This window comes from Peromyscus eremicus, chromosome 4, assembly GCF_949786415.1.
Source record: "Peromyscus eremicus chromosome 4, PerEre_H2_v1, whole genome shotgun sequence".
Taxonomy (NCBI): Eukaryota; Metazoa; Chordata; class Mammalia; order Rodentia; family Cricetidae; genus Peromyscus; species Peromyscus eremicus.
In genome coordinates this window covers 17499849-17521929 of record NC_081419.1, presented here as the reverse complement: position 1 = coordinate 17521929, position 22081 = coordinate 17499849, and the positions used below count along the sequence as shown (strand labels likewise).

The 22081-nt window shown below is 36.4% G+C and overlaps 3 protein-coding genes across 5 annotated transcripts in view; 2 read left to right on the top strand and 1 right to left on the bottom strand.

Annotated features, from left to right (window-relative positions):
• The window catches only part of LOC131907708 (low-density lipoprotein receptor-related protein 1B-like), a 439135-nt gene extending 432392 nt beyond the window's left edge, over positions 1-6743 (top strand). The window contains exons 10-11 of the mRNA XM_059258828.1: positions 4956-5153; positions 6535-6743. Of these exons, the coding sequence (XP_059114811.1) occupies positions 4956-5153; positions 6535-6743 (407 nt within the window). The remainder of the gene's footprint in view (positions 1-4955; positions 5154-6534) is intronic.
• LOC131909083 (sperm motility kinase X-like) overlaps positions 1-22081 on the bottom strand; it is a 263007-nt gene that overhangs the window by 109737 nt on the left and 131189 nt on the right. The window lies entirely within an intron of this gene.
• The window catches only part of LOC131907707 (low-density lipoprotein receptor-related protein 1B-like), a 36386-nt gene continuing 28764 nt past the window's right edge, over positions 14460-22081 (top strand). Inside the window, exons 1-2 of the mRNA XM_059258827.1 lie at positions 14460-14873; positions 15134-15378. Coding sequence (XP_059114810.1) covers positions 15174-15378 — 205 coding nt within the window. The 5' untranslated portion in view covers positions 14460-14873; positions 15134-15173. The remainder of the gene's footprint in view (positions 14874-15133; positions 15379-22081) is intronic.

The window sequence follows — 22081 nt, the reverse complement described above, 5'->3', positions numbered from 1 at the left end:
TCTTGGAAGCTGGCATGGCACATTCTAGCACATGAAAACTAGTCATCAGGGAGAAGACTTCAAGGTCAGATTCAATCCAGACCCTTCAGGTCCTAAATGTAAAGTGTGTAGTGTTTTAAGCAGTGGAGACTTACTGTCAACTTCTTGGAGGTAACTAAGGGCAATTGTAATGGTCTATTACGTTTTGGGAGTCTCTTGGAAAAATCATGAAAAAATAACTCAAAAAAAGTCCTCTCAAAAAAAAAAAGTCCTCTCATGCCTAGTGTGGGGGGTTTTGTTAAATAGGCTATAGATTTTGGGGGAAGCATTGTCAGTCCACAGGGTAAAATTTCATTTAAACTATACATACATATATGTATATATGTATACTTTAAATAAACACTATATATATACATATATATATGTATATATATAATGTTTATTTCTTTCTTTAAGAATTCTCTGTTCAGATCCAAAGCCCATTTTTAAATGGATTCTTTGGTTTCTGTTTTTTGTTTTGTTTTTGTGTGTTTGCTTGCTTTAGTTTTGTTGTTATTTTTGTTTTGTTTCTTTTTTTATATTATGGATGTTAATCTTCTGTCAGATGTACAGCTGACAATGATTATCTTCCATTCTATTGACTTTCTTTTCACTCCATTGATTATTTCTTTAGCTATTCAGAAGCTGTTTAGTATTTTGATTCCCAATTTATCAACTGATGGCCTCAATTCCTGAGCAAATAGAGTTCTATTTGGAAAGTCCCTTCCTACACCTGTATCACATAGAGCACTGTCTATGTTGTCTTCTAATGTGTCAGTGTTTCAGGTTTCACACTAGGGTCTGTGATTCATTTAAAGTTGAGTTTTGTACCAGGTGGCAAATAAGAGTCTAATTTCATTCCGCTGCATGTGAACATCCAGTTATCTCAGCACTATTTGTTAAAGATGCTGTCTTTTCTCCAGTGTATGTTATTGATATATTTTTCTAATATCAGATAACTGTAGTTATGCCTAGTCATGTTTGGGTCTTTGACTCATTCCATTGGACTATATTTCTGTATTTGCATCAGTGCCACATTATTTTTATTACTATGGCTCTATAATATGTTGAGGTTGGGAATGGTATTCCCTCCAGTATTGTTCATTTTAATCAGGATTATTATTGCTGTATCAGGCCTTTTTAGGTTCCATATTAATTTTAGGGTAGTTACTTTTTAATTTCTGTGAAGAATGAGATTGGGACTTTGATTAAGATTGCAGTGAATTTGTGAATGGTTTTTGAAATCTATGAGCATGCAATATTTTGTCATTTTCTGGTGTCTTTTTCTATCTCTTTCTTCAGAGATTTAGGAATTTCATTTCAGAGGATTTTACTTCTTTGATCAAATTTGTCCCTAGATATTTTATTTTCCTTGATCTTATTATGAATGGGAGTGTATTCATACTCTCTTTCTCTCTCTGTTTGCTGATGCTGTATGGAACAGCTATTGGTTTAAGCAAGTTGATTCAGTATCTTGCCACATTGCTGAAGTTGTTTATCTTTTCAAATTGTTTTCTGATAAAAATTTTTGAGATCTCTAATGTATAATATTATGTCATGTGCAAATAGGAATAATTTTGACTTTTTTTCCTGTTTGTATCCCTTTAATTTCCTTTGCTTGCCTTATCAGTCGAGCTAGTGCCTTGGATACAATATTGAAAAAGAGTGAGAAAAGTGAAAATCCCTGGCTCATTTGTGATGTTAATGGAATTATTTCAAATTTTTCTCCATGTAAGATGTTAGCTATGGGTTTCTCATACATCGCTTTTAATATGTTTACTCTTGTCCTACTCTCCACAGACATTTAATATTCATTTAGTTTTTTTCCATTTCATTAATTACTGCTCTGATATTTATTATTCCTTGCTGTTGGCTAGGTTTGGATTTGATTTGTTCTTATTTTCCAAGATTTTTTAGTTACATAAATAAGTCATTTATTTGTGCTCCTAGTGATATTTTGTAATGTAGGTAATTAGAGCTGTAAATATCTCTCCTAGGACTTCCTGTAATGTATGCCAGAGATTTTTTTTTGTGTTGTGTTTTATTTATTTTCATTTAGTTCCAGGAGGACTCACATTTTTCTTGATTTCTTTTTTGATCAATTCATTATTCAGCAATAAGTTAACTTCCATGGATTCGTGTGCTTACTAGAGATTTCCTTGCTGTCAACTTTAAGTTTTAGTATATCATGGCTAAATAGGGTAAACAGTTATTTTTGTCTTTCTGAATTTGCTAAAACTTGTTTGTTCTGTATTCTAAGTGTGGTCTATTCTATATTTTGAAGCCAGCTTCCATTGGCTTGTAAGTAGAGTGTGTGTATATATATATATATTGCTGTTTAGGAAGAATATTCTGTAGATAAGTGTTAAGTTCATTTGATATGTAGTGTCAATTAATTCTTGTGTCTCTCTATTTTTTTCCAGATGACCAGTCTATTGGAGCAAATAAGATACTGTTATCACCTAATACTAATGTATTGATATTAATCTGTGTCTTTAATTCCAGTAGTACATTTTTTATGAAATTGAGTACACCAGAGATTGGTGCAAATATATTAGTATAATAATGTGTTCTTTGTTAATTAGTCCCTTGATTAGAATGAAGTGGTTTTTCTTACCTCTTTTTATTAGTTTTCGTTTGAAGTCTATTTTTGTCAAATATTGATATAGCAATGTCTGCTTGTTTTCTAGTATCATTTGATTGAAGTATTTTTGCCTATCCTTTCACTTGAAGGTAGTGTGTAACTTTAAAGCTGTGGTATGTTTTCTGTAGAAAACAGGTAGATGACTTTAATTTCTCAATCCCTTCTTTCAGCCTTTGTCTTAGAGATTTGAGGCCATTAATTTTTAAAGTTGTTTCTGAAAGGTGTATTTTAATTATAGTTATCATGTTGTTGATTTTTTTTTTGCTGTTTGAGATAGCAATGGTATTTTGTGTTTCAAGAACTATAGCTTTGTTTTTTTTCTACTGTCTCATTTTTTATGCTTATTTCTTGTACAGCCTTAGGTATTGCTTTCTCTATTTCCTCTGAGTTTAGTTTTCTTGATAGAACTCTTATTAGGCTGTTTGTATTATTGGAAGTTTTCTTTCTCCTTAGTTGTGTGCAATATTCTAGGTTGAAAGTCATTGTCCTTTAGAACTTGAAATTCTTTGCTCTTGACTCATCTGCTTTTCAAAGTTTCCAGCAAGAACTAAGTTGATATTTGGATAGGTTTTCCATTATATGTGTGACTGGTTTGTCTTGCAAATTTTAATACATTTCCTTTGTTCTTTATACTTAGTGTTTTAATCATGTTTTGCTGTGGGGAGTTTCTTAGTTTCTTTTCTTGTCTCTGTGGTGTTCTGTGTGTCTTGTATCTGTATCAGTATGTCTTTCCTTCATATGGGGAAGTGTATTTCTATGATTTTTGTTGAAGATCTCATCTGTTATGTTTACCAAGGATTTCCTCATCTATTCTTGCAATTCAAAGATTTTTGTCTTTTCTTTTTTTATTTGTAATTTTCTTTACCTTTTTGGTCTAGATCCTCTACTTTATTTTTTTAATCCTTATATTCTACCTTCTGCTTGACACGTTCTACTTGTAAGAGGTTCCCTTGAGTTTCCCTTGGGTCATTAGTTTTTTCAATTTCACTTACAAATCCTGGATTTCTTCATCAGTTCCACCAGTGTTTAGTTTTCCTGGACTTCACTTAGGCATTATTGGATTGTCAGCTAACATGCCAAGAAAATAGAAAATGTCTAAGTATTATAGGTGTGAGGCCCTTTCCTTTATTCTTTCATCAGAATACTTTCACCATGTATATACAAATTCAAGAAGCAAAACACTGATACCTTGCATAATGGAATATAAATCTAAAGTGTCCAAGTTCTTTTCAAGTTCAAGTTAAAATTAAAAAAAAAAAACCTGCTTCTTTGGTGTCAGAATTCCAAAACCAATATATATGTTTTATTAATTTGGGGGGAATGTTTTTAACATTTACCCCACAATTCCTATCCTAAATATCTCCTCCACCCTCCAATTCTGTCTCACCCTGCTTTGAATTTTTTTCCTTTCCTTTCTTCCTTGCTTCTTTCTTTTTCTTTCTTTCTTCCTTCCTTCTTTTCTTCATTCCTTCTTCCTTCCTTCCTTCCTTCCTTCCTTCCTTCCTTCCTTCCTCCCTTCCTCCCTTCCTTCCTTTCTTAATCAAGTTTGTACTGTCCAGCAACTCTTGGGCGTGGGACCTGTCCTAGCATGCAGTGTACCTACCAGTGGTTATATCCTTAAACATAACTTACTTTCCTTCACCTCAGCTAGTAGCAGAGTTTCATACCTACCTTCCCTCCTCTTTCTTGGGATTTTTCTGACTGGGGCTCATTTAGGTTTTGCACATACTGCCACAATTGCTGTGGATTCATATATACAACTGCCCTGTCGTGTCTGGGTCTGGCAAACACTGTTTCCTTAATGTTCAATCATATCTGACTCATAAAATTTTTCTGCCCCCTCTTCTACAATGATAATAAGCCTTATGTGGAAGTGTATGACATGTCCATTCCATTTATGACTAAGCACTACACAACCTCTTATTCTCTACTCATTGACCATTTTAGGGGTGGGGGAGGGAGATGTCTCTGTGTTAACTGCCATCTGTTGCAAGGAGAAGCTTCTCTGATGTAGGTTTAGAGAGTCTCTGACCTATGGGTATAACAATAAGAAATTAGGAGTCATTTTACTATGTCTATTCAACAAAATAAGAGAATCAGATACTTACCTAGGACATACCACCTTTCTAGCTATAAGTTCAAGATAATTTTAACAATGGCTTATATGGTTTCCTTCTAACAGAGTGGGCCTTAGATCCAATGAGAAAGATAATAATTTGAATTTTATCTAGAGCATTTTATTTACACCAAGTTAAATATTTTCTAAATTTGGTCAAAATGCATTTGCTTGCAGATCCTTTCGAGGCATTCATCATCTTTTCTATACGCCATGAGATTCGAAGGATTGATCTGCATAAAGGAGACTATAGTCTACTTGTTCCTGGACTGAGAAACACCATAGCACTTGATTTTCACTTCAATCAAAGTTTACTTTATTGGACAGATGTTGTGGAAGACAGAATATACAGAGGCAAGCTTTCAGAGAATGGAGGTATGTGTACTGAAGTTTCACTGAATAATGAAATTAGTTTTTGAATAGCAATATATAATATCAGAAAAGATTTTGATTAATCTTTGACTGTGAGTTCTCTCTGTATGTGTAAAAACAGAAGATTAACTACAATATGAAGATGTGCTAGGAACAAGAAGTGGCCAGGCCCAGACAATCTATTGTCTTTCCTTGAATTTTTTTGAGAGTTATGGAGAAGAAAATGTGTTTCCTATGAGAAAAAGAAAAGATTGGTTTCTATTTACTAGTAATTGGATTTGGGAGTTATAGTAGCTCATTTTTATTTGGATAACACATTTCAACATAGTTCAAAGAAGTAATGAAAATGTTTTTTCAAATATATGAACTACTTTTTTGCCATAATTAAACTTATCTCTTCTGTCTAATAAGCAACAGGTACTGTTTTAGATAAAGCTGTGTGATGCTTCACTTATAAATGTTGTTTTTTTGTGTGGTTTTACAATTTTAAGTGCTATCAAATTATTAATTTCTCTTGAAATCACCTTTGCAATTTCAAAATTAGTAGCGCTTAAACACAATATAGTGAAAATATAAAAAGTACCTCGTATGTCTTATGTTCATGTAGTCACTAAAAATTGTGACTTTAGAGAACAGATTCGTGAACTACACAAAGTTTATAATGGAAACCACTGACAGTGTCATGAAGTGCACTGAATATACATTAGACAACGGCTGTGAAATGAATTTCTTTTAGTTCTGTAAGAAATTATGTAGCGGATAAATAAGAAATTGGGCAGACATTACCCAACTGCTGATTTTTATGCAGCCCATGATAACAACTTTCCATTTTAAATGTTTTTGACCTGCTACCAGGCTCATGACCCAGGGAACAGGATTAGTGTGACGTAGGACTTATGTTCGCTAAGGTTATGTATGCAAATAGTGAAGTTACCTAAGACGCCTAACCAAAGACAGAAAATGGTGTGGTTATTAAGCACAATGCTTGTCAATGCAGGTAGACTTTTCCTCTTTACTTCTCCCTTTGAAGGACAACCTTTTCATTAAATTGCCTAGTTTTTCCCACCATATTTCATTGTTTTAGTAAGTCTCTTGTTCTGTCAGGAAAACCCCAAACAAGAAGTAACTGTTTTACAACTTTATATTGCTGTCACTTCATTGTTTTACAAAAGTCCTGGAAGAGTTTGTGAGAGTGAAAATTTCTGGTTGGGAAGACCGGGTACTATAAATATTGAAATCTGTTTTCTCTGTTAGGTTTTATTTTTTTCACCAGGACCTTCAAAGCTGATATGCTTTGGGCTGTGGCCACAATGGGTTTGTCTTCTGTACCTTCTTGAATGGCTATGCATGTTGGCTTCCTTTTTTTTTTTTTTTTTTTAAACAGGTGTCAGTGCCATAGAAGTGGTTGTGGAACATGGCTTGGCTACTCCAGAAGGCCTGACGGTTGACTGGATAGCAGGCAACATTTACTGGATAGACAGCAATATGGACCAAATTGAAGTATCTAAACTTGATGGTTCTCTGCGAGCTACACTGATAGCAGGAGCCATGGAGCACCCCAGGGCCATTGCACTGGACCTAAGATATGGGTAAGAAGCTGAACTTTTTGTAGTGGTATTGTGTTCCCCAAAATATTGTGTACCCTAATAAACTTATCTAGGGTCAGAGAACAGAAATGCCACTAGATACTTAGGATAGGCAGTGGTAGCACATGCCTTTAATCCTAGCATTCCAGAGGCAGAAATCCATGTGTTCAATGATACAGTCAAGCATGGTGACTCATGCCTTTAATCCCAGGGAGTGGTGGTAGAAAGCAGAAAGGTATATAAGGCGTGAGGACCAGAAACTAGAAGCATTTTGCTGGTTAAGCTTTTAGGTTTTGAGCAGCACAGTTCAGCTGAGAGCCATTCGGATATGAGGACACAGAGGCTTCCAGTCTGAGGAAACAAGACCAGCTGAGAAACTGGCGAGGTGAGGTGGCTGTGGCCTGTTCCGTCTCTCTGCGTTCACCCCAATAACTGGCCTCAGGTTTGATTTTATTAATAAGACTCTTTAAGATTCCTGCTACAACTTTTAAAGGTTCTCCTTGTAGATCTGCTCCTCCAACTGACCATTCTAAGTGAGGAGGTAAAATGCTTACTTTATACATTGGTATGCTCACGTCTGCGCAGCTGTGTGTGCCAGCATAGTAGCAGAGCAGTAAATGTGAGCACATCGGCAGAAGTTTGGTTACAGAGTTCCTTACTCAGACATTTTCTGAGGCAGAATATATCTTCCTATTAAATATGGGCAGGAAGCACTGCTGGAAAGAATTGCAGCTCTTTCCCAAAGCAGTAATTTAATGAATTTCTCTTTGCTCTGCCCTAGAGATGCTGTAATTTTTTCTAATGGCTACAAACTCCAGGGCCCGTCTTTGTTCTGAATAGTCGCAGATGTTAACCAACTCACCCTTTATTTATTTTGTATGTTGTTGGAGTCAATTGAAAAGAAAATTGAAATAGGCTTAAAGGAGTCTAGCAGTGAGATGCTGACTATTGAGAAGTTTGGAGAGTCGAAAGACCTGATTCTGGAAAACAATGTTAAATGTTGAGTGACTTGGCCTATTGCCTGGTTTGTCCCCTGTGTGCTCATTTTTTCAAGCAGCAGAAGAAAAACAGCAGACTTAGAAGCCATGAGTTCTAATTCCTTCACAGTCACTTGCTCTCTGGAGAAACGAAATGTGTGACCTCTTAGAATTCAGCTTTATCTCTTGAATATAAGTAATTATGTTGTGTGACATTTTGTTTGAGTTCTGACAAATAAAGCTTAACCTGAAAAGATCAGAGAAACAGAGGAGCAGCCACCAGTGACTTCTTACCTCTCTGGATCCTCCAACCAAAAGGGCCGAGATCCTGCTTCCACCTTGCCTTATCACTTCCTGTCTCCAGCTCCTGAGTGTTAGAATTGAAGGCATGAGCGACCACTGTTTAGCTTCTATGGTTAACTAGTGACTAGCTCCACCCTCTGATCTCCAGGCAAGCTTTATTTGTAAGAACACAAACAAAATATCACATAACAGGATTATATATGGGAAGTAAATATGCAGCCAACATGAGAGAATACCTTTGAATTCCTATGAATTGTTTATTTCCCTGGTAATGAGCTTGTAAACTGAAGGCTTTGTCAAGTCTGAAAAATATTTTCAAAGGGCTATTTTTGGCTCTATATCTTAAATTCAAAGTTCAGGAATCATCAGTTGGAGTTGTGTGAGCCTATAGGAAGCTGAATGGGATGCAGAGGAGAAGAACCACCCACACCTTGATTTTGTTGAGCTTCCTGCCCATATTTGGCTTAAAAACCAATAGATTGGAGGTGTTTTTCTTTTCCCCAGCTTAGACACTACATTTAAAGTGTGAGCAGCTTGCCTGGAGAAGGAATGCTATATTAACAACTCCAGCAAAAGCGTTTGTCTTCTATGTGATGTAAAATGTGTTTTGAATCCATCACAAGTACTTTCAAATATTGGGAAATTTTTCTTGAAACCCTAGATTTCTGGCTCTTTTTCAAACTGTGAAGAGCTGGGATGGATGAGCTGAGAGGTAATGTTTATTTTAGCCCGGAGGTGTATTCCCTAGACTACAGTCTGCCTTGCATACCTTCTTCTTTAGCTATTGTAATAACAACACATCTAAAAAGGCCTGTGAAGCTAAGTGAGGAAGGCTCTTATTTTTCAACAATCTGCTCCCCAAATGCAATCAGATTGGTGACCTTCTCTCTGGCACCCACAAAGCTTCCAGCTCATGGCTCCCAGTGTGACACCTATTGATATGAAACTCTTGCCCATCATTCCTGCCTAAGTTGTACAAACAATAAATCTTCATGGGAAATTTTCTGCAGAAAAGAAAGTGATATGTTGGATGAAGATACGTCTGTAGCAGCCATTCCATCATGAGGAAGTAAATGAGACACTTCCCAAAGAACAGATTGTGAGAGAGAGGCCAACACAAGCAGGGATGGACACTGTGGAGACTGTGTGTACAGTCAATCAGTTTGAGAGAGATCTCATGTCCTAAGCATTGTATTGACAGGAAGGAAGATAAGCGTCTTTATTTGTCTCTGTTTTGTGGTTAGTGGTTAGTGGTTTGTTTGCTTGCTTTCCTCATTATGTCCAACTTGAAAGAAGAAAATGAAACAGAATTCCAAAGGATATAGAAACTTAAGTAAAAACACCAAAGAGTATTTCAGTGATTGACAGGTTCCTGGGAGAGTCTGATGCTGACAGACAAGGCTAGCCCATATGTAGCAGAACCTATAAAACTCCTCCAAGAGGTCCCTGTGTATGGGGGGCGGGTAGTTGTAAAAATCCTCCAGAGAGAATACTCTACTCCACTAAGTTCAGCTAGGACATTGTGAGGTTAATTAATGTAATCACAGCACTAAATAAATAAATAATAAATAAATAAGCAATAGCTACATAAAAATAAAACAGGTAGGAAAAACATGTCTCAAACTGTTTCTGGCATAAGTGACAGAAGTACAGATGATGCTCTCTCAGTCTTTCTCCTGTGAGAGATAACTCTAAGGTTTGGCTCACAAGATTAAGGAGTATTTTTACTTTAAGTTACTAAATAAAATAGTGGAATGGTTAGCTTGTGAATTCATTTGACCACCTTAAAGTGCAGCTATAGCAATTACATGTTCATTTTAATACAAATGCTTAAATAGTGTTAGCTTTATTGCATATTTTAGTGAAACCCTCTGAGATTATTTTAAAGATTAGAGTGTTTGTATGGTAGACTATAAACAAAAGAACAATAAGCACACATATACAACATAGACACATACACATGCCATCTCACACACAGCATACACAATACAAACACATACACACATATAACTCACTCATACTTACACACACACTTATAAAAACAGACACATGCTATCTCACACACACAGCATATACAACACAAACACATACACATATATACACTCATACACACACACTTATAAAAACAAACACATGCCATCTCACACACACAGCATATACAATACAAACACATGCACACATATACACTCATACTTACACACAGGATATACAAACAAACACGTGCACATATACACAGCATATATAACACAAACACAGACATATATACATTCATACACAAAGTATATACAGCATAATCACACACTCACACATACCATATATACGAAGGAACATATACATACGCTTGCACACATTCACATACACAAACATGCTGCAAAGTCAAAACAATCAGAAAAAACAACAATGTAAGTAAAATTACTTAAAACTTAGTTTATCATGTTTAGTGTTATCTAAAAGAGACATTACCACTTATTTCTCAAACTTTTCATGAAATACAAGGAAATTCTGAACCTATATTGATATTAGCTCCAAAATTTAAACTTATTTTTAGACATTTTATTTTAGAACAACTTCCCTGGATTGGTTGAGAACTATGCTTTGAGTAAAAAATTTTATATTTTCTATTAAATCAAAAGCTTTCTCACGGCAAGAAAATTTGTTTCTAAGTCTGAAGTTCATCACAGCTCTTAGAGCATAGGAAGGTGGCCAAGAATTGCTTGTTCCACAAATGCATGCCCGTGAGCAGGTTGTTTACATACCACCTTGAAGTACTCAGATTTCACAGAAAAGGAGAATTAATGAGAAATACTATACATTTTGTTTGCAACAGCAAATGAAAAGACAGGTTTATCACTAGCCACTTAGTTTGCCCAGTGTGTCGGAGAAAACAAACTGATGGTTGTCCTAACATCAGCCCTGTGAACATGCGTGTCTCCTGTGAACTTCCTGCAGCCAGGGAGCCTTTGTGACTCATTGTATAGATGACAAATAATAGTAGTGCTCTCACAACTGTTTTGCTTTACTGGCACACAACAGCTGACCTTCATTGTATGTTACAAAACGCATCTTCCTTCACCCCACATTTCTAGTGTTCAGGGTTACTGCTTTGTCTCGTAAGTAACACACTGTTCTAAGGTCAGGTGGCTCTTAGGGAATGGCCGTTTTTCTCTTTTTCTTTCATTCGATTTTAAGTTGAACTTAATGCTGAAGCGCCCTGAAGGAGGATGTGAACCTCTGAAACACCAAGCTTCTTACTGGGGAGTGACTGGCAATTTTGAATGTGTGGAGTCCTCCAAGGTTCTTGAGCTTTACCACGCTCATGCTGGGTTTCCACGGGACAACTTGCTTCTTTCTCTGTTGTTCATATTTACTTTTTAGATGACCTAGTAATTGATCTCTACTGTAAACACACCATTGACAAAAGTAGAACCAGCCATTGTGAACATTAGTGAGACAATTATATTAAATTTTCTCTGGGAATACTCTAAATTATAGTAATCTCTATCCGTTGTTAGCTTCAAAAGACACAGATAACCTCTTTTTTGCAAAGATTTTTTTCCTTTCACCTTTTCCAACTTGATGTGACAGATTAACCTACAATAATCCAGGTTGTTCATGGTCTATTGCCCAGCTTAATCTAAAAACAGAAACTGCAAAAACGTAGCCCATAGATTCTCTTTAAAAAGCAATTGTGGCTGAGCATCCCTGAGTTATAAAAAAAATCCAGTCTTCCTGTACTTGGAGAACTAAAGCAATCACTGAAATGTTAACTCATTTTTACCATTTAAAAAGAAATACAAAAAAAAAATGATGTTGTTATAACACCACCTTGTTAAATTTACAAAAGAGGGCCGAGAACTTTATGAATCAATGATCCATGAAATCAACCATGAATGTCAGTTGTGTTAGCTGTGTTGTGCAAGGTTAAGAACACTTGGAAGGCAACTATTTTTAGAACATACTCTTCTATAGAAAGTGATAAAATTTCCCACTAAAATTGCTGGAATTTTAATACCACAGTACTCACTACAGAGGGAATACACACACACACACACACACACACACACACACACACACACACACACACACTACTTTTTAATGACCAAATGAAGGCATGTATCACTCATGTTAGATCTAACTCTGATCTACCCCATCCTTCGCTCTCTATTAGAAGCATATTTGATACTTTATAGTGTCTTTTAAAGTTAACCTAAAGATATGCCCTTCAAAACTACAAACAAACAAACATAGAAACAACAACAGAAAAAAATGAAAACAAATAACAACAACAAAAAATCCAGCTTTCACTTTAAAGGGAATAGAATAAGAGATGGCTAATTCTGGAGCAAAATGTGAATGATCATTCACAAACTTTTTATAGTAACAACAAAGGAAGCCACAAATCATGACACTTGTCAAATATATTAGAGGACAGAGGACACATCAGTTAGGCAAATTAATCAAGATAGGACAAGTTCTGCCTTAAGCCTGAGATGCCATCTGACAACACTCAATTTTGATTGGTGGAAAACTAGGATTTTTGTTAACACATTTCAAAAGGACTTAATCTGTTCTTAATTTGTTAAAATGACAGGCTCAACACAGGGTAGGCCAAGAAATGGTTAGTGTCAGAACACAGTTCACGAATGAAATGTGAGAATTCTGAATACTGAAGAAAACAAGACAAGAATCTTGTGATCTCAGTTTCTTCAAAACACAGACTTGTTCTTGGAATGTGTTTCCTTGCTCCTCCCAGGTATAGTGGATAGGAGTGAGTTTACTTCAGCTGCTGTTATTCATGTGCCTCTATGGAGAAACATGTTTCTGTCACATGTTGCTTGTCCTTGTGATTGTACCCTTTCCTCAGGTGACACTTCTCAGCCCTTAGAGTATATTGTCTGAAGCTCTGAATAAAGTTGGCCATGGCATGAGACTTTAGTTGGCCTCATTTTTAGGCTCTGTTCTCCCAGGTTCACACTGCCAATGAAAGCAGTAAACAGTTAGTAGGGTAGAGATAGCTTGAGACAAATTGTTAGGGTCTAGGGCTACAACATTCTATCTTCTCCAACTGCTCAACTGAAAAGTGTATCAGCCCCATTGTAATGATGCTTTGTTCCATATTCTATTTAATACAATAAAAAAATTGTGTATTCTGAGGCTGGAGAGATGGCTCTTCCAGAGGACCTGGGTTCAATTCCCAACACCCACATGGCAGCTCACAACTGTCTGTAACTCCAGTTCCAGTGGACCTGACAACCTCACACAGACATAAATGCAGGCAAAACACAAATATACATAAAATTTAAAATTTGTGTATTTTTTCCATTTTAATACATTATCCTCTATGGACATTATTCTATATAATTAGCATTGTCGTTCAAAACATTATTTTCTTTAAAGTACTTTAATTTAAAAAGAGACTAAGAAATACGTGTTGGATATTCTATATATGTACTCTACTACATTTTAATATTTTTACTTATTTTATTTTGAGATATTTATATTTTAAAACTTTTTGTTAGGCAAATGATCAAACACATAAACTAAAACTAATTGCATGATAAACTCAATTGCACCTATTACTCGGATTTAGTAATTATCAAAGTCTTATCCCTTGGGGTGATATTGTTTGTAGTTATCCTTTCTCAAATATCAAATATTTCCCTGGCCAAACAACAAGCAACTTGGTCATTTTTGTAGAAATCTTTCCATCAACATATCTGTGAAAACACCCAGAAGCCGTTCTTTTTTTAAAAAGAATATGACTATGAGCTACTGAGAAACATTGTTCACGTAAAAAACAAAACTCTCACATTCTAAAGGCAATAAGCAATAGTTTATTCTGGAGCCATTTTGAGTGAACACAACCCCCACTCCATTTCCCAATGTTTAAGCAGTTTTATGAAGTTTTGTAGTTTGTAGAACGAAGAAAGTTGTATCTCAAGGCAAGTTTAAAACACATTGGTGGATTCATCAAAGATACAGGCATAAAAACATGGAGCAAGCTTTTCTATAGGTCATCAGATGGTGTATTACAATATCCTTAGTTTTGGGTTATTGAAAGCTGGGGGTCTGTTAAGATACCCCCAAGGTTTTTGTATATTAGTTACAGGGTGTTAGTTCTGATACAGAGTTGGCAAGAAATGGCTGTTCTTGGGAGTCTAAAACTAGCCCAAGATGTGGCAATCAGCTGCACCATTCCAATCTCCACACATCACTGCAGTTGCAGCTTCTTTTCAGGAGTCTTTGTTCACAATATCCTCACGATTTGATAATTATTGACTCTGGTAAAATCCCCAAGAGTTCCCAGATGGTGTTCCCCCTGCTCCCTTGCTGTTAGATTGCCCTGTTGCTCTTTGTGTTCCTCACTCTTCTCTGACTACACTTGTGAGCCCTGGTCCTTTCCTGAGCCTGAAGCTGTCTCACTCTTCACCCTCTTAGAGGATTCTGTAAGTAGGACACTTACCACCTGCTGCTCCTCATTACAACCTTTTGTTCAAAATATTTCACAAGCTGCAATTCCATCTGCATGACTTTACATGCTATGCCTATTCCTATGTACTTGAAGCCAATGGGTTAGATAATACAGGCATTTCTCTTCCAACTTTTACTTAGGAAACTTCTCCCCATGTGGTAGGCATGAGACAAATAGTGGAAATGGAGTGAAACAATGGCATTATTTCTTTTTCCTCAGAATTCTTTTCTGGACAGACTGGGATGCCAATTTCCCTCGCATTGAATCTGCCTCCATGAGTGGTGCTGGGAGGAAAACCATCTATAAAGACATGAAAACTGGGGCATGGCCTAATGGACTGACTGTGGACCACTTTGAAAAAAAGGATAGTTTGGACAGATGCCAGGTTAAAAATATTTTCCTGTGTTTTCATTTGCTTTCCTCAGCTTCTTAAGTGTATTGTCAAATATCCTAATATATGGATATCATGTATTGCGATCAGTATTTTTGGTTTTTTGTTGTTGTTGTTCTTGGTGTTTTGTTTGGAAAATATTAGATATAGGTCCATAGACTTAATTATTTTATCAGTTGTCTGATTTGCATAAGTGTATCACTGGACTCCTTCACTGATGTTGATAAACCATTGGTATGCTGCCCTTTCTCTAGGTCAGATGCTATTTATTCAGCCTTCTATGATGGAACAAACATGATAGAAATTATCAGAGGACATGAGTACCTGTCACATCCCTTTGCTGTGTCTTTGTATGGGAGTGAGGTGTACTGGACAGACTGGAGGACCAACACACTGGCCAAAGCCAACAAGTGGACAGGGCAGAATGTCAGTGTGATTCAGAAGACCAGTGCACAGCCCTTTGACCTTCAGATATACCATCCCAGTCGACAGCCACAAGGTAGGTGCTTAGGACAAGCCAACCACCTGGAAACATTATCACATGAACTGTACAAGTGTAAAAGAAAGGATGTAAGTTAACAATTATTTTATGTTTCTGGTAGTGCTAGCCTTCAATTAATTAGCTTGGGATTTTTCTGCTTTTAAATTTCTTCCTTTAGAAGATTATTCTTAGAAATTAAGGATTTTATACTGTCTTGAAATTTTGAATCACTGACATAACACTAACAAGAAGTATCAGTTTAGCAGGTAAGAGCATGTAAAAGTCTTATGGAGGACCCAAGTTCAATTTCTAGCACCTGTAACTGCAGCTTCAGAGGATCTGACGTTTTTTCTGGCTTCCACAGGTCCCCATGCTAATGTTTGTACCTGCATGCACATTCTCTCTCTCTCTCTCTCTCTCTCTCTCTCTCTCTCTCTCTCTCTCTCTCTCTCTCTCTCTCACACACACACACACACACACACACACACATTCACAAGTGACTAAGCAAAATAACTATTTAAAGAACATTTTTAAAATATCTTTCCATATGGAACCTATTAAAGAATATGACTGGCTGGGCGGTGGTGGCTCACGCCTTTAATCCCCACTTGGGAGGCAGAGCCAGGCGGATCTCAGTGAGTTCGAGTCCAGCCTGGTCTACAGAGCAAGATCCAGGACAGGCTCCAAAACTACACAGAGAAGCCCTGTCTCGAAAAGTCAAAATAAATAAATAAGGAAAGAAAGACTATAACTGAAAACACCAAGGACCCAGAGTCACCCTGTAGACATGGGCTAGCATATTGGGAGGTTGCAGGGAGCTGCATGGTAAAGCATGAGTCACAGGTGATGACTCTCTCCCCCTGTAGTCCACCTGCTGGTTCAATGATAGTGATGCTCTGGGCACTTAGGTTCAGTCCTTGCATGCACTTTTTGATCCTATGGCTCACATTTCTTATCTTGAATGCCATGATCATTTGTCATAGCAGCAAGCGGCAGCTTAACCTGTTACACTTCTGCATTCCATGGGCCATAACCTGTGAGATTTTCAGTCTAGCACCACTGAGGTCCCTTTATTATTATTTTAAGTGTTTTGCACAGAATTCTGAGATGATGCCATCTCACCTGCAGAGGAGATATGTCTTCTTTTGTCTGTCTTAGGTGGTTTTCTCTGTCATTGGCCCTTCTTGTTTTTGGTTCAGATGGTAAGCATTATTCTGAATTCACATTATATTGCCTTGTTTTGGTGCTGACTAAAACCAATGGTTTCTGTGGCTGAGAAAATCCTGTCCCATCTCTGTCTGTAGTATTTAGCCTTCATTCTCTCTGAATGATATTTCTTCTACCAAATGTGTACGTGTGTACAGTTTATATACCCTCCCACTGCAGTCTGAGCGAGTCCAGTTCTCTTCCCAGTCCCTTTCAATTTCTCAGCCTCAGCTCTCTTATTGTCTGTCCTTCTTTGTCCTGTCATTTTTACTCATCCTGGCCTATGCTTTTCCAGCCATGCTTGGCTGCCTTCACACCTATACAGTCTAACCACACTACCCCATTAGAAGAAGTTCAACCCCTAGTTGTTTTGCACTTCAAAAGTATTTAGAAATACACTAATCTAAATAAATCGGAATAAGCAGGAAACCATGATTCTGACCAACAAAATGTCAGTGGTATAATGCAGAAGTCACCTCTAAATCTTCCTTCAACATAAGGATCAGAGCAAAGAGTGTGTATGAAATGCATTCACATAATAAATTAGTTTGATTTTTTTATAACTACAAAGATACCCAGCTGTACTTTTATCTCCACAGTTCTTACTATTCAGTAGGGACTATGATTTTTAGGTTTAGAGCTACTAAATATATAATGATAAGAACTGGCTTTGTCTATGAACTACATCAAGTCTCTCCCTTAAAGTGGATCTATGCAAAAGCAACAGACTTCCACACATAAATGTTAGCTTTTTAAAGTTACTGAATGAGAAGGCATGATATTGTGGCACTTTTTTATACATGAAAAGGGAGTGGTGATTTACTTGGTGCGAGAAATATATTTTTAGCAGGTTTACTTAAATAAAAATATTTATGTGTGACTTCCCTTACTTGCATGCAATGGGGAATATTTTATTTTGTGGATGAAATTTAAAGTATTCTCTCAGGACTCAGGTAAATATAGTCTTTATTTACATTTAGAAAATGACAACTTGCTATTTCCTAAATAATATTTAATTCATTTTGAGTGATCAGAACATGTTCTACTGCCTCCTGCCTCCACATTTGAGGATTACAGAGTAATCAGTAATCATTATCTACCCTGTTCATCTGCTTCAGTGAAGCAATAATTTACTATTTGCAGAAAGAGACACAGAATGTGGCCACTATTTGGTTATTGTAAAGGAGGGAATTTGTAGTCAGAAGTTTATCTGTGTCCTGCCCAGCCAGTGGTCAGGACAAATCTCTCCCACTTGCATCCCCCAAGTAAACACACAAAGGCTTATATTAATTATAACTGTATGGCCATTTGCTCAGGCTTATTACTGATGAGCTCTTACACTTATATTAACCCATAATTATTAACTATATTTAGCCACGTGGCTTGGTACCTTTTCTCAGTTTTGTCTTGTTATCTTGCTTCCTCTGTGTCTGGCTGGCAACTCCTGATTTAGCCCTTCCTCTTCCCAGAATTCTCCTTGTCTGCTTGCCCTGCCTGTACTTGCTGTCTGACTACTGGCCAATTGGTGTTTTATTTATCCGCCAATCAGAGCAACACATATTCACAGTGTACAGAAAGACATCTCACAATACTTCACCTTTTCTGTCTAATCAAAAAGAAAGATTTTAACTTTAACATAGTAAAAGTACATATAACAGAACAGTAATCAAGCAAGAATTACAGTTATAATATCTCGTCTATGTGTATTTGGCAAAACTAAAGAAAACATTCTATCTGTCCTATATTTGTGAGTCTAAATTTTCATATCTAATTTATCTTTTATCATAACCAAGTAAAATTATAACTATCTAGTCTTCAACTACATCAAAGACTGCATAAGGATATAATATTACCTAAGTAAACAAGAAATGCATTGTAAGCAACTTCCAAAATTCTGGAAATGACAGAGACAGCTGCCTGCCTGGAAAGTCATAAAAAGTTCCTCTGTAACTTTGGGGCATCCATCTTTAGCCTATAGGCTTTGAGTTTCTCAGTTGCTTCTCCCTGTGTCCTGCAGAATGTCTGGCAGTTTCTTCTGCAAAGAAGGAACCTGAAGAACTATCTCGTCTTGCAATGTTCAGTGGTCACCTTCCTATGGGTCCTGCATGTTCAGTCGATATAACATATTATCAGCATTCCAGGCAAGAGAAGTTTCTTGCCCGAATGGTTATTTTTGCCAAGAAGAATATAAACTCCATATGGAGTGTCTTTGATGCCCATCTTCCTTTTTGAAGTAAATCAGTGCTGCCAGGATCAAACATGTCTCATTATCCAGAAAGTCTAAGTTTTTAAAACATTTTAAATGCCATATTCTGTAGGTCTTAGAAATGTTTGAAGATTACCTACCTAGTTGAAATATATCTATGTATACCTAGAAAACTTTACTAACATTACTATAAGTTTGATTATCACGGATGACTAATAATCTGCATTTCTTAATTATACATTACAATTACAAATGAGCTGCACAAACGAAATACTTTAAATAAGAATAAATATACATACAGTATAAAAATTAACTTTAAATTTGTATCAATGAATTAAAATCCATAGCCATGAAAAACATTTCAAACAAGTTATTGCTCTTTAAAAGAAGATTCAATAAGCTACCCTTTTATCCTATCATATCCATACTATCCCCTTTTCTCCTTTAGAAAGAGATTGTATTTAAAATCAACCCCTTTAAATAAAATAAACATTTATAAACATTATTTTGGAAATTTGGGCATAGCTTCTCATACTACTTCCTGCTGGTTGGGGGTGCTGGCAATTTTATGGGAATCCTGAGGAAATTAAGAATTATGGTCAAGTCCTGACTGGGGTAGTCTGTGATACTGTATTCTCTGAGCCAGGTGCCTTGAAGATTTTCTGGATGTTGGATCATCTGGGCCATGGTGTCATCGGAGACCTTTCAGGGCATCTTGGCCAATCAAACCATATTAGCCTAGAAGCAATCCACAGGTTCTCATCTTATATGGAAACAAAAGCGGAACCTCTTTTCCAAAGCAATGTATCCTTAGACATAAGTTTTGAAGTCAAAATACCTTTAAAATATTGGTTTAACTGAGTAGCCTTTACCACAAAATGTCTTTCTGCAGTTAAAAATCCCAAAGACAACACAATCCAGATTCTCTGTGTAATATCTATTTTTTGTGGCTTATTTTTTATGTTACTTCTATTGTCTTTATTAGACCATCAAGTATTTTGGACAAGTATAGTAGCTCAGCTTTCACAGAGTTAAACAATTGCAACATAAATAAAAGTAACACACCCTGAAATAATATTCCCCAACATTTCTCTTTTTTGTCTAAATAAAAATGAAAGGGTTTTAACTTAAACATAGTAAGACTATATATAATTACAAGTATCAAGTAAGGATTACATTCACAGAATTCTGCCATTTGTATTTAGCATATTCAAAGAAAATAATACATTATCTATCCTATCTTAATGAATCCAAAATTTTACACCCAATTTACTTTCTATCATAACAAAGGAAAACAGAAACTATAACTATCTAGTCTTCAGCTCCAATCAGAGACCCAGAAGAATGTAATATTACCCAACAACAGAGACATCTGGCTGCCTGGACAGTCACCCAATGTTCCTCTATAACATTGCAGCATCCATCTTCAGCCTAAAGGCCTAGAGTATCTGGAAGACTTTTTAGTGAAGCAGGAAATTTAAAGAACTGTTCTGCTTTGTTTTGGCAAAGTTCAACAGTCTTTTTCCTGTGTGTTCTGCATGTCCAGTCTGCACAGCATATTGTCAGCAGTCAAAAGCAAGAACAGTTTCTTTGCCTAGTGGCCAACCTTTTCACAATGAAACTCCATAAGGAATTTCTACAATGCCCAATGCATTTGAAGTAAATTGTGCTGCCAGGAAGAGATGTGTCTCATTGTCATGAAAAACTTTGTTAACAAAACATTTTAAATGCCATATTCTATAGATCTTTGAGGTATTTGAAGACCATCTATCCAAAATATATCTGCTTAACCTAGAAAACATACCTAACATATCTGTAATTTTGAATGTTATAAATGACTATCCATTAATCTATGTTCCTGATTATCCTGTATAGTTTGTAATAATAGCTTTCAAAAACTAGAATTTTACCTTACATTTTAAAATAAACTGCACAGTTACAATACCTTAAACAAGAATACAAACATACATACAATATGTTGTAATAAAAATAACCTTAAATTTTTATCGATATACAAAAATCCTTTAACAAGAGTAGAAACATATATACAATGTAATAAAAGTAACTTTAAATTTGTATCAATATTCTGTATTCCCCTAAAAGATAACAAACATCCATAACCCATCAAATAACCAAAACCGCCCACACACCCCCAACTCTTGGGAATGTGGGCATAGTTTTCTCCATACTTGTTCCTGGTGTTTGTGGATGAAGTATCTTTAGGACCTAGAGTGAAAATTTTGAGATAATGACCAAGTCCTGGGAAGACCAGCGGTAACCTTTGCTGATAGATATCACCTGCCAAGTTTCAGGAGGTCTTGCCTGATCAAACTGATCCATATTAATACTGAAGGAATCCACAGCCTCTTGTCTCCTATAGGAACAAAACTCAAAAGTATTTTTGTTTTTTTGTTTTGGTTTTTGGTTTTTCGAGACAGGGTTTCTCTGTGTAGCTTTGCGCCTTTCCTGGATCTTGCTCTGTAGACCAGGCTGGCCTCGAACTCACAAAGATCCACCTGGCTCTGCCTCCCAAGTGCTGGGATTAAAGGCGTGCACCACCACCGCCCGGCTCAAAAGTATTTTTAATTTCCATTTGATAAATATATTTTTTGAATTTTTAAAAGTTAAGTCATTCCTAACATATCTAGACTGATTCAATTTAGCAGTCCAGTTCACAATTCCATGTGTCTAGCAGCTGTCTTTTGCCTCTCAGTTGTCAAAAAATTCAAAATCAACACATACAGGATCCCAACTACCTGTGTATTTCCCATCTTATGTGGCTTTTTTCTTTTACTCTCCCTTTAAAGATTTTATTTTATAAACTGTTCATTTTTTTTTCTATGACTGTACCCTTTTCCTTTTCCTAAGCCTATACACATTGTTAAACACACCATAACCTGTTTAGAGGTTTTTCTGCCTGGATCTCTTTTACTACACATCTCTAGCCTTTTTTGACCACATGAACAAACTTTAGACTGCTTAGGTACACCTGACTCCTATGCATGTGACTCTCAGCTGGTACTGTCTGTTTCTCTGGTCAGGAAAGCCAAACATAAAACTTGTGAACTTACAGAGGTTTGTCTACCCAAGAACTGCATTTAACCGTCCTAGCTATAGAATCCTGTACCTGAGCTGCCATAAGCGTTTTTTACTTAGCTTGCTGTTTTCACTTAGCAGCTGCCCTGCTGGTTGAACAGCAGCACCTCTTAAAGGAAGCGTATCCTCTTTTTTTCCCCCCCCTAAGTGTTCTTAAGCCCTACATGGATGTATAGCCCCATGTTGGGTGCCAAAATGTTGTTTGGTTGGTTG